At 38.8% G+C, this 15,197-nt stretch overlaps 1 protein-coding gene across 3 annotated transcripts in view; it reads right to left on the bottom strand.

Moving 5' to 3' along the window:
- The window catches only part of LOC136868763 (zinc finger protein 271), a 148,921-nt gene that overhangs the window by 71,237 nt on the left and 62,487 nt on the right, over nt 1-15,197 (bottom strand). For all 3 annotated transcript variants that reach the window (XM_067144799.2, XM_067144800.2, XM_067144801.2), the window contains exon 3: nt 524-657. In XM_067144799.2, coding sequence (XP_067000900.2) covers nt 524-657 — 134 coding nt within the window. The remainder of the gene's footprint in view (nt 1-523; nt 658-15,197) is intronic.

Below are 15,197 nucleotides of genomic sequence, written 5' to 3'. Positions count from 1 at the left end.
ATTTAATTCTGTATAACTCCACTTCTGACTTGATAACTGCCTGGATTGGGTTAGGAAGTGAGTCCACCAAGGTTAGGTAGGTACGTCACATCCAGGACCACTGACTGAGGATTTGATCACGCAATTCCACCTAATTGCGGGAATGCTGTTTTTGGCATTTTACTCACTGTTTCAACACGTCCCACAGATTTTCAATGGAGTTCAAGTCAGGGTGGGGTAGTGTTCATAAAATCTGTCACATATGCTTCCAGCCCGATGAATTTTGCTGTTGTCATATGTATATTGTAACCACGTGTACTTATTTCGTAAGTCACTTTTCTCTACCAGTTTCCTAAACATATACAGTATATATACGGTAAAGTATACTTTAGTAGGTTGCATGTAGAATGATCAAGAGCTTTCCTTTTATAAACCTTGAATAACTAACTACATATACAATACAGATCTGAACCCAAGAGGCACATTAACTAGCCAGAAGACTATTTATAGTCACTAAGATTGTAACATGAACAGCAAGACTTACCGTTACAGGCAGACACATGTTGATCATTGTTGCCAGGTCATCACCTTCTTGTTCTCCGGTATCAAAGATATAGACAGCATCCTCAATAGTGTTAGCACATAGTCGACACAGCTGTTTACGAGTTTTGTAGTCATCTGAGAATACAAGCAAACAATTGTAATAAGGTACCCAAAGGAGGATCCCAGTGCCAGTAACAATAGATTTGTACAACTCAGTTGGTAATATACAGGGTCTTTCATAAAGAATGAACCAATTTCATCAAGCTATATTTTCCCAACAGTCATTAGTACAAGACTAAACCTAATACACATGTTTGAATGATGTTCAAGTATAGTCCTACATATGTTCTATATGACCACCACCAGCAGCACGGACCACATCAAGGCGACAGGACAATTCCTCCCAAACGTGCTGCAGCATATCACGATGCACTGAGTTGATCACACGTTATCCGCTCTTGAAAGTCATCCAGTGTAACGGGTAATTGCGGAATATAAACTTCGTCCTTGACGTATCCCCATAGGAAGAAGTTGCAAGGATCAAGGTCTGGAGATCTGGGAGGCCATGCAAGTAGAGCACGATCCATAGCAGTGCGTGGACCAAGCCACCGTTGAAGCACTGTTTCATTTAGAATTGCTTGCACTGGTAAGCTCCAATGGGGTGGGGCTCCATCGTGTCGGAAAATGATGTCGCATGAGTGTGTTTGCAGCAAAGGGAAGAGCCAGGTCCGTAACATTGCAAGATAGCTTTGTCCTGTGACACTGTTGGTGTTGAAGAAGAAAGGGCAATAAACCCTGACGTTACTGACTGTACAGAAAACATTTTTTTTTGCTAGGGGCTTTACGTCGCACCGACACAGATAGGTCTTATGGCGACGATGGGATAGGAAAGGCCTAGGAGTTGGAAGGAAGCGGCCGTGGCCTTAATTAAGGTACAGCCCCAGCATTTGCCTGGTGTGAAAATGGGAAACCACGGAAAACCATTTTCAGGGCTGCCGATAGTGGGATTCGAACCTACTATCTCCCGGATGCAAGCTCACAGCCGCGCGCCTCTACGCGCACGGCCAACTCGCCCGGTCAGAAAACATTTACCTTGGGAGAATTCCGTTTGTGCTCAACTGTAGCATGTGGGTGTTCGGTTCCCCAAATCCGAACATTGTGATGATTGACACAGCCATTGATATGGAAGGTTGGTTCGTAACTAAAACTGAGGCATTAAAAGGTGTCTTCATCATCATTTTCCATGTTCAGCATTGCAGTATAGAATTTCATCTGTTGTCCCTAGTCAACATGTCTGTCTCAGTGCCTGAACCAGCTGCAGTCTGTACGGTTTCATGTGTAGGCATCTTTTCAGGACATGTCTGATACGGTACTGGTACTGCTCACCTGAAGCTGATGGCGACTTTGAGATATGGATTTCTGGGGGCTCCGAATAAACGCCTCTTGGATTCTCCTCACATTTTCTTCCAAACGTGCAGTTCGCGTCGACCAGGGCTTTTTCCTTTACACAAACATTCTGTTCCTGGAACTGCTGGAACATCAAATGTTCTTGGGAGAGGGCATGTACGCATCATTGTTAAATCTCCTATGGAACTCGCGTTGCACCGTGACCACAGACTTGGTCTGTGGTAACACAACAACACAGAATGCTTTGTGCTAAGATGTTGCCATTGTTAGACTCATGCAGCAGTTGAGTGAGATCACTGCTGTGAAGGTTGAATGGAGTCAGGGGAGGGGAGGGGAGGAAGGCGGGGAGCACAGTCTGACTAATAATAGAAATGTGAGGTCACGCCCTTTGTAACGATATGCAACCCGTTCCGCTGCGTGGCTTGAGTACGGCACAATAAGCCTTCGAAATCGGTTCATTCTTTATGAAAGACCCTGTATATGTAAATTAACTGTTAACTGCAATATACCACTTGACATTGCAAGAAAAGATACGGAATGTTGCCTGGGGTATTAAAAATACCGAAATATACCCCCACAGTAATTAACATGAAATTTCCAGTGAAATCTAGAGAAAGTTACTGTTACATTCAGGAGTTTACAGGAGACTGTCTCCCCAGGGAAAATTTGGATCAACAAAGACGTTTTACAGTACACTGATCATGCATTGAAGAGAACACATGGGTACTACAAAACTTCGAAACACGATTTAAGTGTGAAGTTCGTGAAAAATTTATTTTTAATAACCAAGTGCAACCCACCAGCTGAGTTCAAGTGTTGAATTCCCTCTTACTCATCCATACATTAGCTGCTGAAAGTAAGAGAAATTATATTTATGAATGCCATTGATATGACTATTCTTCTAATGCAATCCTTTTCTTCCGTATACCTAACAGTACTAAGATAGTTCTTGTGGAGGGCAAGCATTTATATTGTATCTCATGTTAGATAACTATCCTCCTTTCTTGTGTGTATTTTTTGTTTTTAAATAAATGTTTGCAATGTCCAGCCGCTGTAAGAATTCCCCTAATTTATTCTGTAATGTATATGGAGTGTATAGTAAAAAGACTCAGTGCATGATTATTACACCTTTACTTATGAAGGCTTACAATTTATATGTATTTTGAGAAGTGTAGTTAGTAAATTTAGAAATAAAGATAAAATATGGGCACCTAACTACTGCTGCCATACTATTACCATAGAAATTGAAGAGGTTGGTTAAATACTATGCATTCATGTATGCTATTTGGCATTCTAGTGTTATGAAGGGTACCTACAGATCACACTACAGACTGGTATTTTCGCATGGTCAATATATCTGGTTTCACCTAAATAAAAAATAAACATGCAATTATATATCCTAATTTGTGATCAGCCATGCAACCTGTTAAACATATCAATTTGTTACCAATTACTGATCGCCCTGACCAATGATCTTTAGAGGAAGAAACAACATCTCATGGCTCTAGTTCCTCTCCTGATTACAGATCATCTCTCTCTAATCCTGACTTCACTGAATCCCAAAAACAACAACTGATATCACAAGTTACATTAAGTGATCTGGTGAGAGATTTAAAACTAACTGAAACACAAGCTGAGATTCTATCATCTCAACTTCAGGAATGGAATCTTTTACAGCCTCGCACAAAAATAACACCTTTCAGAAAATGGGAATACAATCTTTCAACCTTTACAGAAAATTATTAGTTCATTGCATTTGGAAGAGATCATAATCCTGAAGAAAGGCAGTAATTTGCAGAATCGTCAAAATTCAGTTTGAAGGCAATGCTTCTGCATACTGAGAATGTCCATCCAACTGCTCCAGTTGCCTACACTCTGTTAATATGAAAGAGACCTATGATAGTATGATGAATGTATAGAAGTATGCTCATACATTGAAAGTGCTCCATTATGAAGTAGCCACAAAAGCTCTGTCACTGACTGTAATTAAGTCTTCATCTTGAGTTTCCACAGGGCAGTCTGGCCAAGAAATAAGATGCTCAAGATCTTGAATTGTAGGACAGTCACAATCAGCATTCTGTGTACAACCCCATTGTTTTTAAGTGTAGACTTGGTTACTGACTTTCCAGTTCTTATCTTGTTAATGGTCTTACACAGGCCAAGGTTGTGAAGTATGTGATCAAACCTTTAGGACAAGTGACACATATAAGCAGATAATACCCATCTTCGTATGAGGACACTGGGCATTAAAAATATCAAGTTTCAAAGCGCTATTGTCTTACATAACAGCAGTCATGTACATCAACTCTAACTTTTTGTGGTACACATTGAAACATTGTATGCAGAGGGTCACATAGAAATTTCGACAATAGGTTCTAGAATTTCCTTCATCTCCTTACTCATTTTCCAAGGATAGTCATCTGTTTGATTCTCCCTTACAGCACATTTTACTCTATATCATAGGGATCAGAGATGAATCAGGTCTCTGTTATTGAAACAATATTATCAAACAGAACTACTATGTGACTCCTAGGATTATCCACACAGTCTATCATGTTCAGAACAACATGGGATCCTAGTAACATATCCTGTCTTTCACCCTCGGTCTGATTCTTTCCATAATACAGACTGAAATTGAAACAGTAACCACTAAATCCATACAGGGCCCATAACTTGTACCTCAATCTAATAAGTTTGACGTTGATGAACTGTTTCAAGTTACTGTATAAGGAGGGTGAGTCAATAAATAAGTCGCAAACATCTTTTGTGCCTTATACCATTTGAAATTACGCACGCTAGTTTTGCCAGCAGATGGCAGCATATGTATGCTTGTCGTACGACATCTCACAGGCACTCAGTCGGTCAGAGGCTGTTAGTGCATGATGGCACATGTGTTGCGTGACTGCACACGAGAAGAACAGCATGCAGTTGTGCGTTTTTTTTTATGGGCCAAAGGACTGTCCATAGAAGAACTGCATCGCGAAATGCATCCCGTCTATGGTGAAAGCTGTTTCTCACAGAAAGCTGTGTTCAATTGGATCCATAAGTTTAACCATGGAAGGAAAGGCATCAGAGATGGTGAGCGTCCTGGTCGTCCTGCGGAGGTGTCAACTGCAACCACACTGCAACATGTGGAACAACTCATCTGTAATGAATGGCGTGTGACGACCGATGACGCAGCGTGTGCTGTAGGCAGTAGGTCTGTCCTTGCAGCATCTCACTTGGTACACAGATTAGGAGAGGACTTCATGGCACGAACTGTTACGGGGGACGAGTCTTGGGGTCACCACTTTCAACCCAAATCCAAACGATCGTCTATGGTATGGAAACATACCGCCTCCCCAACAAGAAAAAGTTCAAGATGATTCCATCGGCCCGCAAGGCTTTGCTCACCGTGTTCTGGGACATGCGCAGAGTCATACTGCAGAAATTCCAGCCTTATGGTGAAACTGTGAATGCCACGTCGTACTGCACCACACTGCGGGAACTCCAACAGGCCATTCGCCGCAAGCGACCTGGACTCCTGTCAAAGGGTGCGATTCTTCTGGATGACAATGCCCGCACTCACACAACAAGACTAACGCATGAGCTGTTACGAACATTTCATAGGGAATGCTTAGGACATCCACCGTACAGTCCTGACTTAGCCCCCAGTGATTTTCATCTTTTTGGACCCCTAAAAAATCATTTGGGTGGCTGTCATTTTGAAACAGATGATGCCATAATCTATGAGGTAACACGTTGGCTGCGACAGCAACCAGAAGGACTTCTTTGCTGCTGGCTTTCAAGGACTTGTAAAGAGATGGGATAAGTGCCTGAATGTACAGGGTGAATATGTGGAAAAGTGAAATAAATGTCAGAAATTTACTTTGACTATTTTTGCCTCAATTCAGTTTTGCAACTTATTTATTGACTCACCCTCGTATATCCGTAGTATTAAACTATCAGTTCATCCACCACTAGATATTCTTCAAACACTTTGAACTGTTAAAAAACTACATCATCTGAATCGGAGGCTGCATCTTGAAGTCCTTGTCAATTTTGTTTTCACTGACAAGATCATTATTGTAAAAATGAATGAGTCTCTTCAACTTTAGATATTTATTTCTTGGCACTGCTTCCTTGACAATTTCTACACTTAAGTCTTCATCTTTAGGCTAATACACTTCGTGGCATCACTTAGTTTGTGAGGGCTGCGAGCAAAATCTGAGATATTCTTTACTTACAACATATTAAACAGTTTCCCTTACGATGTGTTAAGTAACACATTGTTAGATGCGCTTGTGAACGGTTGGCTGTTGAGAGAGCTCTTACATTTCTGTAGTGATAAAGTAGTTAAAACCTATTGAAATTGTTTAAATTTTATGTGTGTGTGTGCTCCATTTAGTGCTATTTACATATTGGTGTTTAGTGCTTGTTGGTAGAAATTGGGAGTAGTGATACTTATTTGAATTTTATAACAAGTAATTCATTTGGTGTGCAGTAGTTTACGTTTTCTAGGTTAAGTTAGGCTAGCTAGGTGTACCTTGTTCGAATTTTAGGTTTAGGAAATACTTTAGGTAATATTAACTCTTAAAGCAATATTTTTAAATATCTGTAGGTTCGTTGGTATAATAAGGAGTACCGGGCGAGTTGGCCGTGCGCGTAGAGGCGCGCGGCTGTGAGCTTGCATCCGGGAGATAGTAGGTTCGAATCCCATTATCGGCAGCCCTGAAAATGGTTTTCCGTTGTTTCCCCATTTTCACACCAGGCAAATGCTGGGGCTGTACCTTAATTAAGGCCACGGCCGCTTCCTTCCAACTCCTAAGCCTTTCCTATCCCATCGTCGCCATAAGACCTATCTGTGTCGGTGCGACGTAAAGCCCCTAGCAAAAAAAATAAATAATAAAAAATAAAAAAAATAATGAGGAGTTGTAACTACCGCCGCAACATTTCCGATATTTCGTATAGATATCCATACAAACTATCATGAAAGTAATAATTTATTACATTAAATAACACAATTTGCCTGTAAAATTCGATTTAAAAACAAGTTAAATACACGGTAATTTCACTAGATAATTACGGTACTTAATAGTTTTTGGATTGTTGAAGATTCTATTAGAATTGTTGACGATTGTTGCTACATACACATGGTAGTTGTGTAAATAAATACAAAATCAGCTGATTACTATATTCAGATAATTTGTAATCTTAGTTCCGTGCATACTCTGTACTTTCCACCTTCGTTTATTCATCGAGTAAAAGTTAATAATCAATTTCCTATATCCCAATAATATTGCAGTTCAAGCCCCAGCGTAGTTTTGACAGAAATTATTGTAGACAAACTCATATTTTTCAGCACCTAAGGGTGGATTTCCATTTGAGATTAACAGGGAGAGTAACTCTCGATATCCGCTCTCAGGTTGTTGTCCATTTGAGAGTAAATTTTGGCTGGAATAACTATCGAGAGTATCTGGCGAGTCCGTCGCCAAGATAGCTTTCACGAGTTCTCATCACACCTTGTCCACTTGTCCACCTGTAGAGAGTGGAGAGTAGTCGAAATGTCATCACATAACTACAAACCAATCGCAGCAGCTGTGATTATTCTATGTAAAAAAATCTAAAGGGAAAAGGTGCTGGGTTAAGCCATGGATTGAAAGGGGAAGTGCTGCAGAAGCCGGTCATATGCTAATTCGGGAATTACAAATGGAAGACGCACAGCAATTTAAAAAATTTTTGTAGATTGACGAGCTCTGAAGTTGAGTTTATTATCGAATCTGTGGGACCAGCAATCTTCAAGGACACTAAAATGAGAAAAGCTGTATCAGTGCGTGATCGAGTGATGGTTACTCTAAGATTTTTTGCCACGTGAGTTTATTTGAATTATTTGTATTTATAGTAAGGTGCATTTTATTCATACTAATTGTTGACAGTATACAATGCAGTTCTTTTCAGATGATTCGTTTAGCAGTATTCAGTATCTTTTCTGTATTCCTGTATGTACGATAGGAAGAATAGTAAAAGAAGTTGCTCCCGCTATCTACAATGTCCTCAAAGGGAAATACTTACAGGTAAAGAAATCACTTATGAAATAATATCCTTATCTAATCTTATTTATTCGTGAATGTAATTACTCGAGTTCCAGTAAAGAAAACTGATAATTCAAGGTAAAGAAACCTAAAAGTACAATTTTAGGCATAATGTACATAAGTTTTCACTTCGGACAGGAAGGAAAGAAATATAGTGTACATAATTTTGCATTACAGATCAGCCAAATTAAAAGTATTAATACAATCTCTTGCCGAATTCTACTCAGAAGTCTGCGGTAACGCAGGAGGAAATGATAGAAAATCATTGTATCCTGGTGAAGTGCTGCTGCTGGCACTCACGGAAGAGAATGAGCACATTGCTTCTTCGTCCTCATCTGCCGCATGAACTATGGCTTTTCTTATTTAATTTTTCAACTTCCTTTGAACATACTCATTTCGAAGAGTGCGTAGTTCTAAAGCAACATATTCCCCAAATTTGTCGTATTCATCTGGAGTTCCTTTCGCCAGTAGGTCTTATGCAGTTTTTATTGCAATCTTCTTCCTGGCATTTCCGTTTAGACGACTTTTGAAGTTGTTTTCCTTCTTACTACATTTAGACTAGTCACCTCGTTTTCGAAGGGCTTTTCCGAAATTTCAAAATTTCTCCATCCTTTGGTATGTCTATGTCGGAATTTGAAGAACCCTCCGCCTAAAATTAAATACCAAATTACCAAATTAAAAGCAAATCTAATAAGAAAACAAAATCAACTATTATTGTTTATTATTATTATTATTATTATTATTATTATTATTATTATTATTATTATTATTATTATTATTATTATTATTTACTTTTATTATAATATCGTATAAGAAATGAAGATGTGCTTAAGGGACTGAATGTGAAATCAGTAATCAATTACATCTATGATTACCAAGAAAACTGGAAACGTCATGTTCAAAGGATGGAATCTGGAAGACTACCAAAGGAGATCCTACGCTATCAACCAAGAGGACAGAGATCTATAGGACGTCCAATGAAGCGATGGAAAGAAAATGCAAGACCGTAACAGGCCACATGGCCCAGTACTTGGAAGGATGATGATGATGATTATGACATAACCTCTCCTGCCCAAAGGCCAACCTCACCTTCCCGAGATGAAAAAACCTGTTGGCAGCCCTGTTGACAGAGTCACAGCGGTATAACCGTTGCATCCATTATGGAGGAAATGCTGTGATTTCAGCTAGTCCATTAGCTGAGAGGTGGCAGCCCCACCAATGGTCTTACTTCCTTCAGGCTAGCAACCCGTCGGAAGGACATTTGATTGCTTTCAAGTCTTGCAAAAAGTAAAATGCAAGACCGTAACGGGTCACATGGCCCAATACTTGGAAGGAAGGTGATGACTTAATATAATATTATAACAGTAATGTATTAATACATCATCCTATTTATTCACTAAGTAGATTATTATTCTATCATTACAGTTTCCACAAAGGACCGATGAATCTCTTAAAATAGGAGAAGATATTGAAAGACGATGGAATTTCCCTCATTGCCTGGGTGCCTTGGACGGGAAGCATGTAGTTATACACGCTCCTAATAACAGCGGGAGCCTGCTTTACAACTACAAAGGAACACACAGTATTGTCTTGTTGGCAATCGCAGATGCTAATTATAAATTTATTTAGATAGACATCGGTTTTAATGGCCGGATTTCTGATGGAGGTGTACTTTCTAACAGCAGTTTGTTCGATAAATTGGAACAAAAGGCACTACCTTTACCCTGTCCTGAACCATTTACAAGAAGAAATATGCCAGTGCCATACTGTCTTGTTGGTGATGATGCATTTGCAATGACAACATATCTTTTGAAATCTTATCCCTCTCATGATCAACCAGCACCCAAACAAATTTATAATTATCACCTGTCAAGGGCTCGTAGAACTGTGGAAAACAGTTTCGGGATTTTAGCAAACAGATTTCGAGTAGTACTAAGAAAAAATATGCTCTTGGGTCCGAATACAGTTAAAGACGTTGTGTCGTCAATATGTGCCCTTCATAATTTCCTACTGAACGCAAATGAGTCAGCCTATTTAGGAAATGGAATGATTGATTCAGAAGATGCAGTAAGTAAAGATGTGATATCTGGACTTCGGCGTGATGAAGATAACCCTGGAAATACACTTCTTCCGCTGAAACAAGGCAAAAATAACTATACAACTTCACAAAAGGATGTGAGAGATGAATTCAAAAACTATTTTATGAATACTGAGGGTGAAGTGGACTGGCAGTATAGGCACATCGCAACCCACAACAGAGAATAAGAAATTTGTGTTGAAGAGGGAACTTATTAAATATGAACTTAAAAATGATTGTGTTGAACTGGGAATAAGTTCCGGGATGACGAACTTCAGGGCATTGATATAAGGCCAACTACTTTGGTAAGTGTCATCTGTCCCGCTACCGCTTTTCCTGTTTTTCATTTTTTAAAATTCTAGAGAGCATCACATTATTGATTCAATTAAATATTGTATATATGTATATATATATTATTGCTATTATAATAACGACCACGCTACAATCATTATAATATATTTTCATGAAAATTGATGTGATTATAACAAAATATAAACTAACAATTTACTCTTCATTCAACTTTATTAAACAGTTTTACCTGATTCCTTAAGATGTGAAGTTTCGTTAGAACTTCCGTACTGGAACACGAAAACTTCACTCCGATTTCCTCTAAAGTTTATGTTTCTTCACTCTGTCACCTTAATCGGTAGGCTACATTTAACATTCCACAAAATTTCTCGACTTTCATACATTTCAATTAACACTTTTTTTTTCCTCCAGTGACCAGTTTTTGGCCATCTTGCAATTTAAAATAGAACCAAGCTCTCGATAGCTTCGCCACAATTCCAACACAGTTCGTATCTGGAGAGTTAATCTCCGAGAGGGCCGGGGAGCATGTTTCGACTAGCGAGCACGTTGAGACAAGTTAGCTCTCGGAGAGTTGCGAGGGAATTTCCGAGACCTGCTCTCGGCACTGTGTCCATTTGATGATATAGATGTTGATTCCCATAGGGAATCTGAAATAACTGTTCCGAATGAGTACATTTATAATACCAATATAAATGGTCCGTTATTGGACCATCTGATGGCCAAGCAGGCATCAATTTTTGATAATGAGACAAAGTCTCTCATAGTGCATTGGCACTGCCGGTAGCTACAATTAGCCTACGCGGTGGCCTCCACGGTACGCACTATCCAGCGTCTTGGTAGGTGTGCTAGGTACCAACTGATGAGCCCAGCCTAGCACACGAGGGCGAAACGCTGGCAACCGGGAATGAGTTAGCTGGAAAATTTATCATGTCCAATAACGGACCATTTATATTGGTATTACTGTGTCCATTGGCGAGTAACTGCTATCGAGAGGATCTCGCCAGTATTTACTTTCAAGTGTACGGGCACCTTAAGGACACTTTTATTCTCCGTCCCGCGTAGTAGGGAAAATAATAGTAATCCACCAGCGGTAAAAATTCATAAAACCACATTTCAGCTGAGAACTGTAGTGTAGATACAGTATATTTAGATAGTAGCATATCTTGCCTGCTATATTCGTGTGTATCTAATAGAGCATAGTACTAATAATAACCTGTCTAAGCATTTAGCTTTGTTCGTAATCTTTGAGTACAGTAGTTCTTGCAAATTTCAAACTTGCAATTTTCATTTCTGTTTGTGCTTAGTAGTGACATACGGTACCGGTATTGTAATTAGGATATGTATGAACGTAGTTTAAACTTATTGCAGTGTACTGTACAGTAGTATACGAGTAATATCTTATTAGAATTTAGCGTGCTTATTTTATTTAAAATATTTGTGTAGTACCGGTATAGTAGAGGTATCCGTAGAAACTCTTTTTCTAAAACACTGCTGTTGTAATTAGGATAGGCTTAATTGCAGTTTAGATTTGTGTAATTCTTCTGTATTCCTTTCGGTATTCAGTAATTAAAAGGTGTAGTAGGATAAAAATAGAGTTCGACTAAGTAGTATTGTAGTGTAGTCGTATATTAATAACCTTATTGTCGTGTGATCTTTGAGTACTATCTGAGACAATATATCACTCTGTTCATTTTTTTTGCACATAAGTTATTTTATTTTTCCTTTTATTTTGATTTTTTCCGTAACGAATGGCTAAGGAGTGCAGGTATAAGGACTGTGGGTGTGGCGAGGCATTGAGGGGTATGAGGGAGGAGATGGAGAGTTTGAGGGAAATAATTAAGATTCTCATGGAAGACAGGAAGAAAGATAGGCCTCCCTCAAACAATGTACAGGTTACAGTAGGTGTACAAGAGGGAGAGGAAGGAAAGGGGGAGTTGTAGAAGACAGGTGGACTAATGTTCTAAGGGGAAGGAGATTGCAGGCTAAGGGCTCTATTCAGGATCAGAATTCAGGACAGGTGTCTGTGCGAAATCGGTACGAGCCACTCCAGGTACAGCAACAGAGGGAAGATGAGGAACAGGGAACTGTTGCTGAGATGTGTGGAAGTAGGAGGAAGGGAAAAGGTAAGAAAGGGAAATGTAGAGTAGAGGATAGGAAAAGACAGGTAGAACAGGGTCATGGGAAGGAGAAACAGGAGGAGTAAGTAGCTTCTGCAGCTATCAGGAAAGATAGGGATGACCAGGAGGGGAGGGATCAAATGAGGTGGGTAGGGTTGAGGCTCTGGTTATGGGGGATTCCATCGTTAGACATGTGGGGAAAGTGTGTGGAGGAAAGGGAACCAGGGTAGAGTGTTATCCAGGAATTAGGTTGAGGCAGATGTTGAGGAAAGTAGAACAGAGGGAGGAGGGGAAGGAGAAGGTGGTAGTGTTTCACGTTGGTACTAACAACGTAAGGCAAGGTGATATAAGTACCAGCATAGTTGGGGAAGTGTGGGCTCTGGTAAATGCAGCACGGATGAAATTTAAGAAAGCGGAGATTGTTATCAGTGAAATTTTGTGTAGGAGGGATACTGACTGGAGGGTGATTGGGGATTTACGACTTCAGCTAGTGACATTTGTATGATCGCTTTCCGGGCCATTTTCTAGGAAAACAAAAAGATGCACAACAATATGTTCCAGATAAAAAGTTAAGTCAGATGATTTTCTACATATTTTCCGCAGAAAAAATTTTATTGGCTCAAAAAACAAAAACCTTGGCCGCTTACTGAAATTTTCAATACACGATTCTATGGATTTTAATTTACTTGTAAGTTTTTATTCTTAATAATTATTTAAAGTGGTTTATACGGAAAATAATTATACTACTGAAATCAGCAGTCTTTTCTGAAGCTTGTAGTATAATTTGTTTTGGAACATTGTATGAAGTAAAATCAGGAGCTTGGGAGATAACATACTGCCTCTAAAATTATGTGTTCAATAATTAGACATTTCTTTGCCAGTTGCAAAATAAACTTGGCAACAGTGTAATTTCTCTAACCCACCTAATTTGGTGGTTTCCAGTTGCCTGGATGTGGTTAACAAGCCTCCTCCACTCCTTTCTGTCCTTCACTTTTCCTGCTCCATTACTTCCACCACATCCAATCCAGCTTCTCTAATGTCCTTCCAAATCTGATCCGTCCACCTTCTTCTCAGTCTTCCAACTGGTCTCTTTCCCTTAACTTCTTGCTACCTATTCCTTTCCCATTTCTTTCTACATGTCCCAACCATCTCAGTCTTGCTTTCTGTACGTTCTGTACAAACGGTTCTATATTTAGCTCTTCTCTGATTTTAATATTTTGAATTCTATCTCTTCTTGTCTTTTTAACCAATGTTTCATTTCCGTTGCTTTGATCTTACTATCTTGTCTCTTATTAGTTACCAGCGTTTCTAGTCTGTATGTTACAATTGGTATGAAATACTGTTTACATAATGTTAATTTCATTCTCTTGGGTACTTTATCATCCCATAAAAGCTCTCCGACTTGATGATAAAATGTTGTACCTTTACTTAGTCTGTTATTCATTTCAGGGTTGGTTTCATTACTTCCATTAATAATGCTACCCAGATATGTAAACTATTCTACATTCTCTAAGTGCTCTCTGTCTATGTTCAGTTGGCTTCTCTTTTTCTCTTTTCCATAGTGCTAGACTACAGTTTTCTTTTTACTAATTACCATTCCAAACTCCTTCACATCTTCATTCCAAACGTCCAGTCTACTTTGTACTTCCTTTTCTCCTTTTCTCCCTTTCCCCAAATCACCACATCATCTGCAAATACCAAAGCATTAACTTCATCACTACTGATACTCTGTTTTACAAGTTTTTTGTTTTCATCCATCAATATGATAAAACAATAATGGCAACAGTGCACTTCCTTGCTTGAGGCATTTATTTGTAAAAAATGTTTCAGTGTCACCACTCCCCACTTGTACACTGCTTTTACTCTCATGATACAATATTCTTATCTTGTTAATGATTTTGGTACATTCCTTTTCAGTAGGCATTCCCATACATGTTTTCTCTTAACAGAATCATAAACTTTTTCCAAATCCAAAAATACGAAGATGACTTCCTTGTTCCTTTCCAGATGTTTTTCCATTATCGTTCGCACTGTAAATATCAAGTCTATTGCGCCATCTCCAGCATCCGAGATGACTGGCGTTGAAGAAAAATCCAGCCAGGGTCGGTAGGCATTTCAGGTAAATAATGAAGTTAAATTTAAAATTTTTTATTTTATGTGGATTCCAGATGATGCAGATACGCAAGTACGCATTTCTTCAATCCAAAAAAGAATATTGATGAACGACTCCACCAAACGCTCAATAGTGACATCAGTTATCATAAATTGGGATACCTTAACTCTAACTTACATCTATTCTAACTATAAATGATATTAAATTATACCTTATTTACTAATATTTATTCATGAAAAGGAAATATGATGGATAAATTGTGAAGTATCTGCTTGAAAATCCCAAAATTAACCAATTGATTCTGATTACAGTCTTCAGATTATTTGTCTATAATCATTAGTCGTCGTATGAATTAATATAATCATCGACATGGATAACCGCTTCATATTTGTCTAACATTACACGAGAAAATAAAATAAATAAGTTATTAACAAATTCGCGTGAGTTAAATCCACCTAAATTAATTGTTCAGTCTTACTCACACAAAACACACGTCATTTTATCGTAAGTTCATCTTTGATTTCAAGGACAATGACTTTCGTTGTTCATATTAAACTTGTCATAAACTTGGCATAAAGAGT

Source organism: Anabrus simplex, chromosome 1 (assembly GCF_040414725.1).
Source record: "Anabrus simplex isolate iqAnaSimp1 chromosome 1, ASM4041472v1, whole genome shotgun sequence".
NCBI classification, from domain to species: domain Eukaryota; kingdom Metazoa; phylum Arthropoda; class Insecta; order Orthoptera; family Tettigoniidae; genus Anabrus; species Anabrus simplex.
Note: the sequence above shows the minus strand (reverse complement) of the source record. Positions and strands in the feature narration are given on the sequence as shown.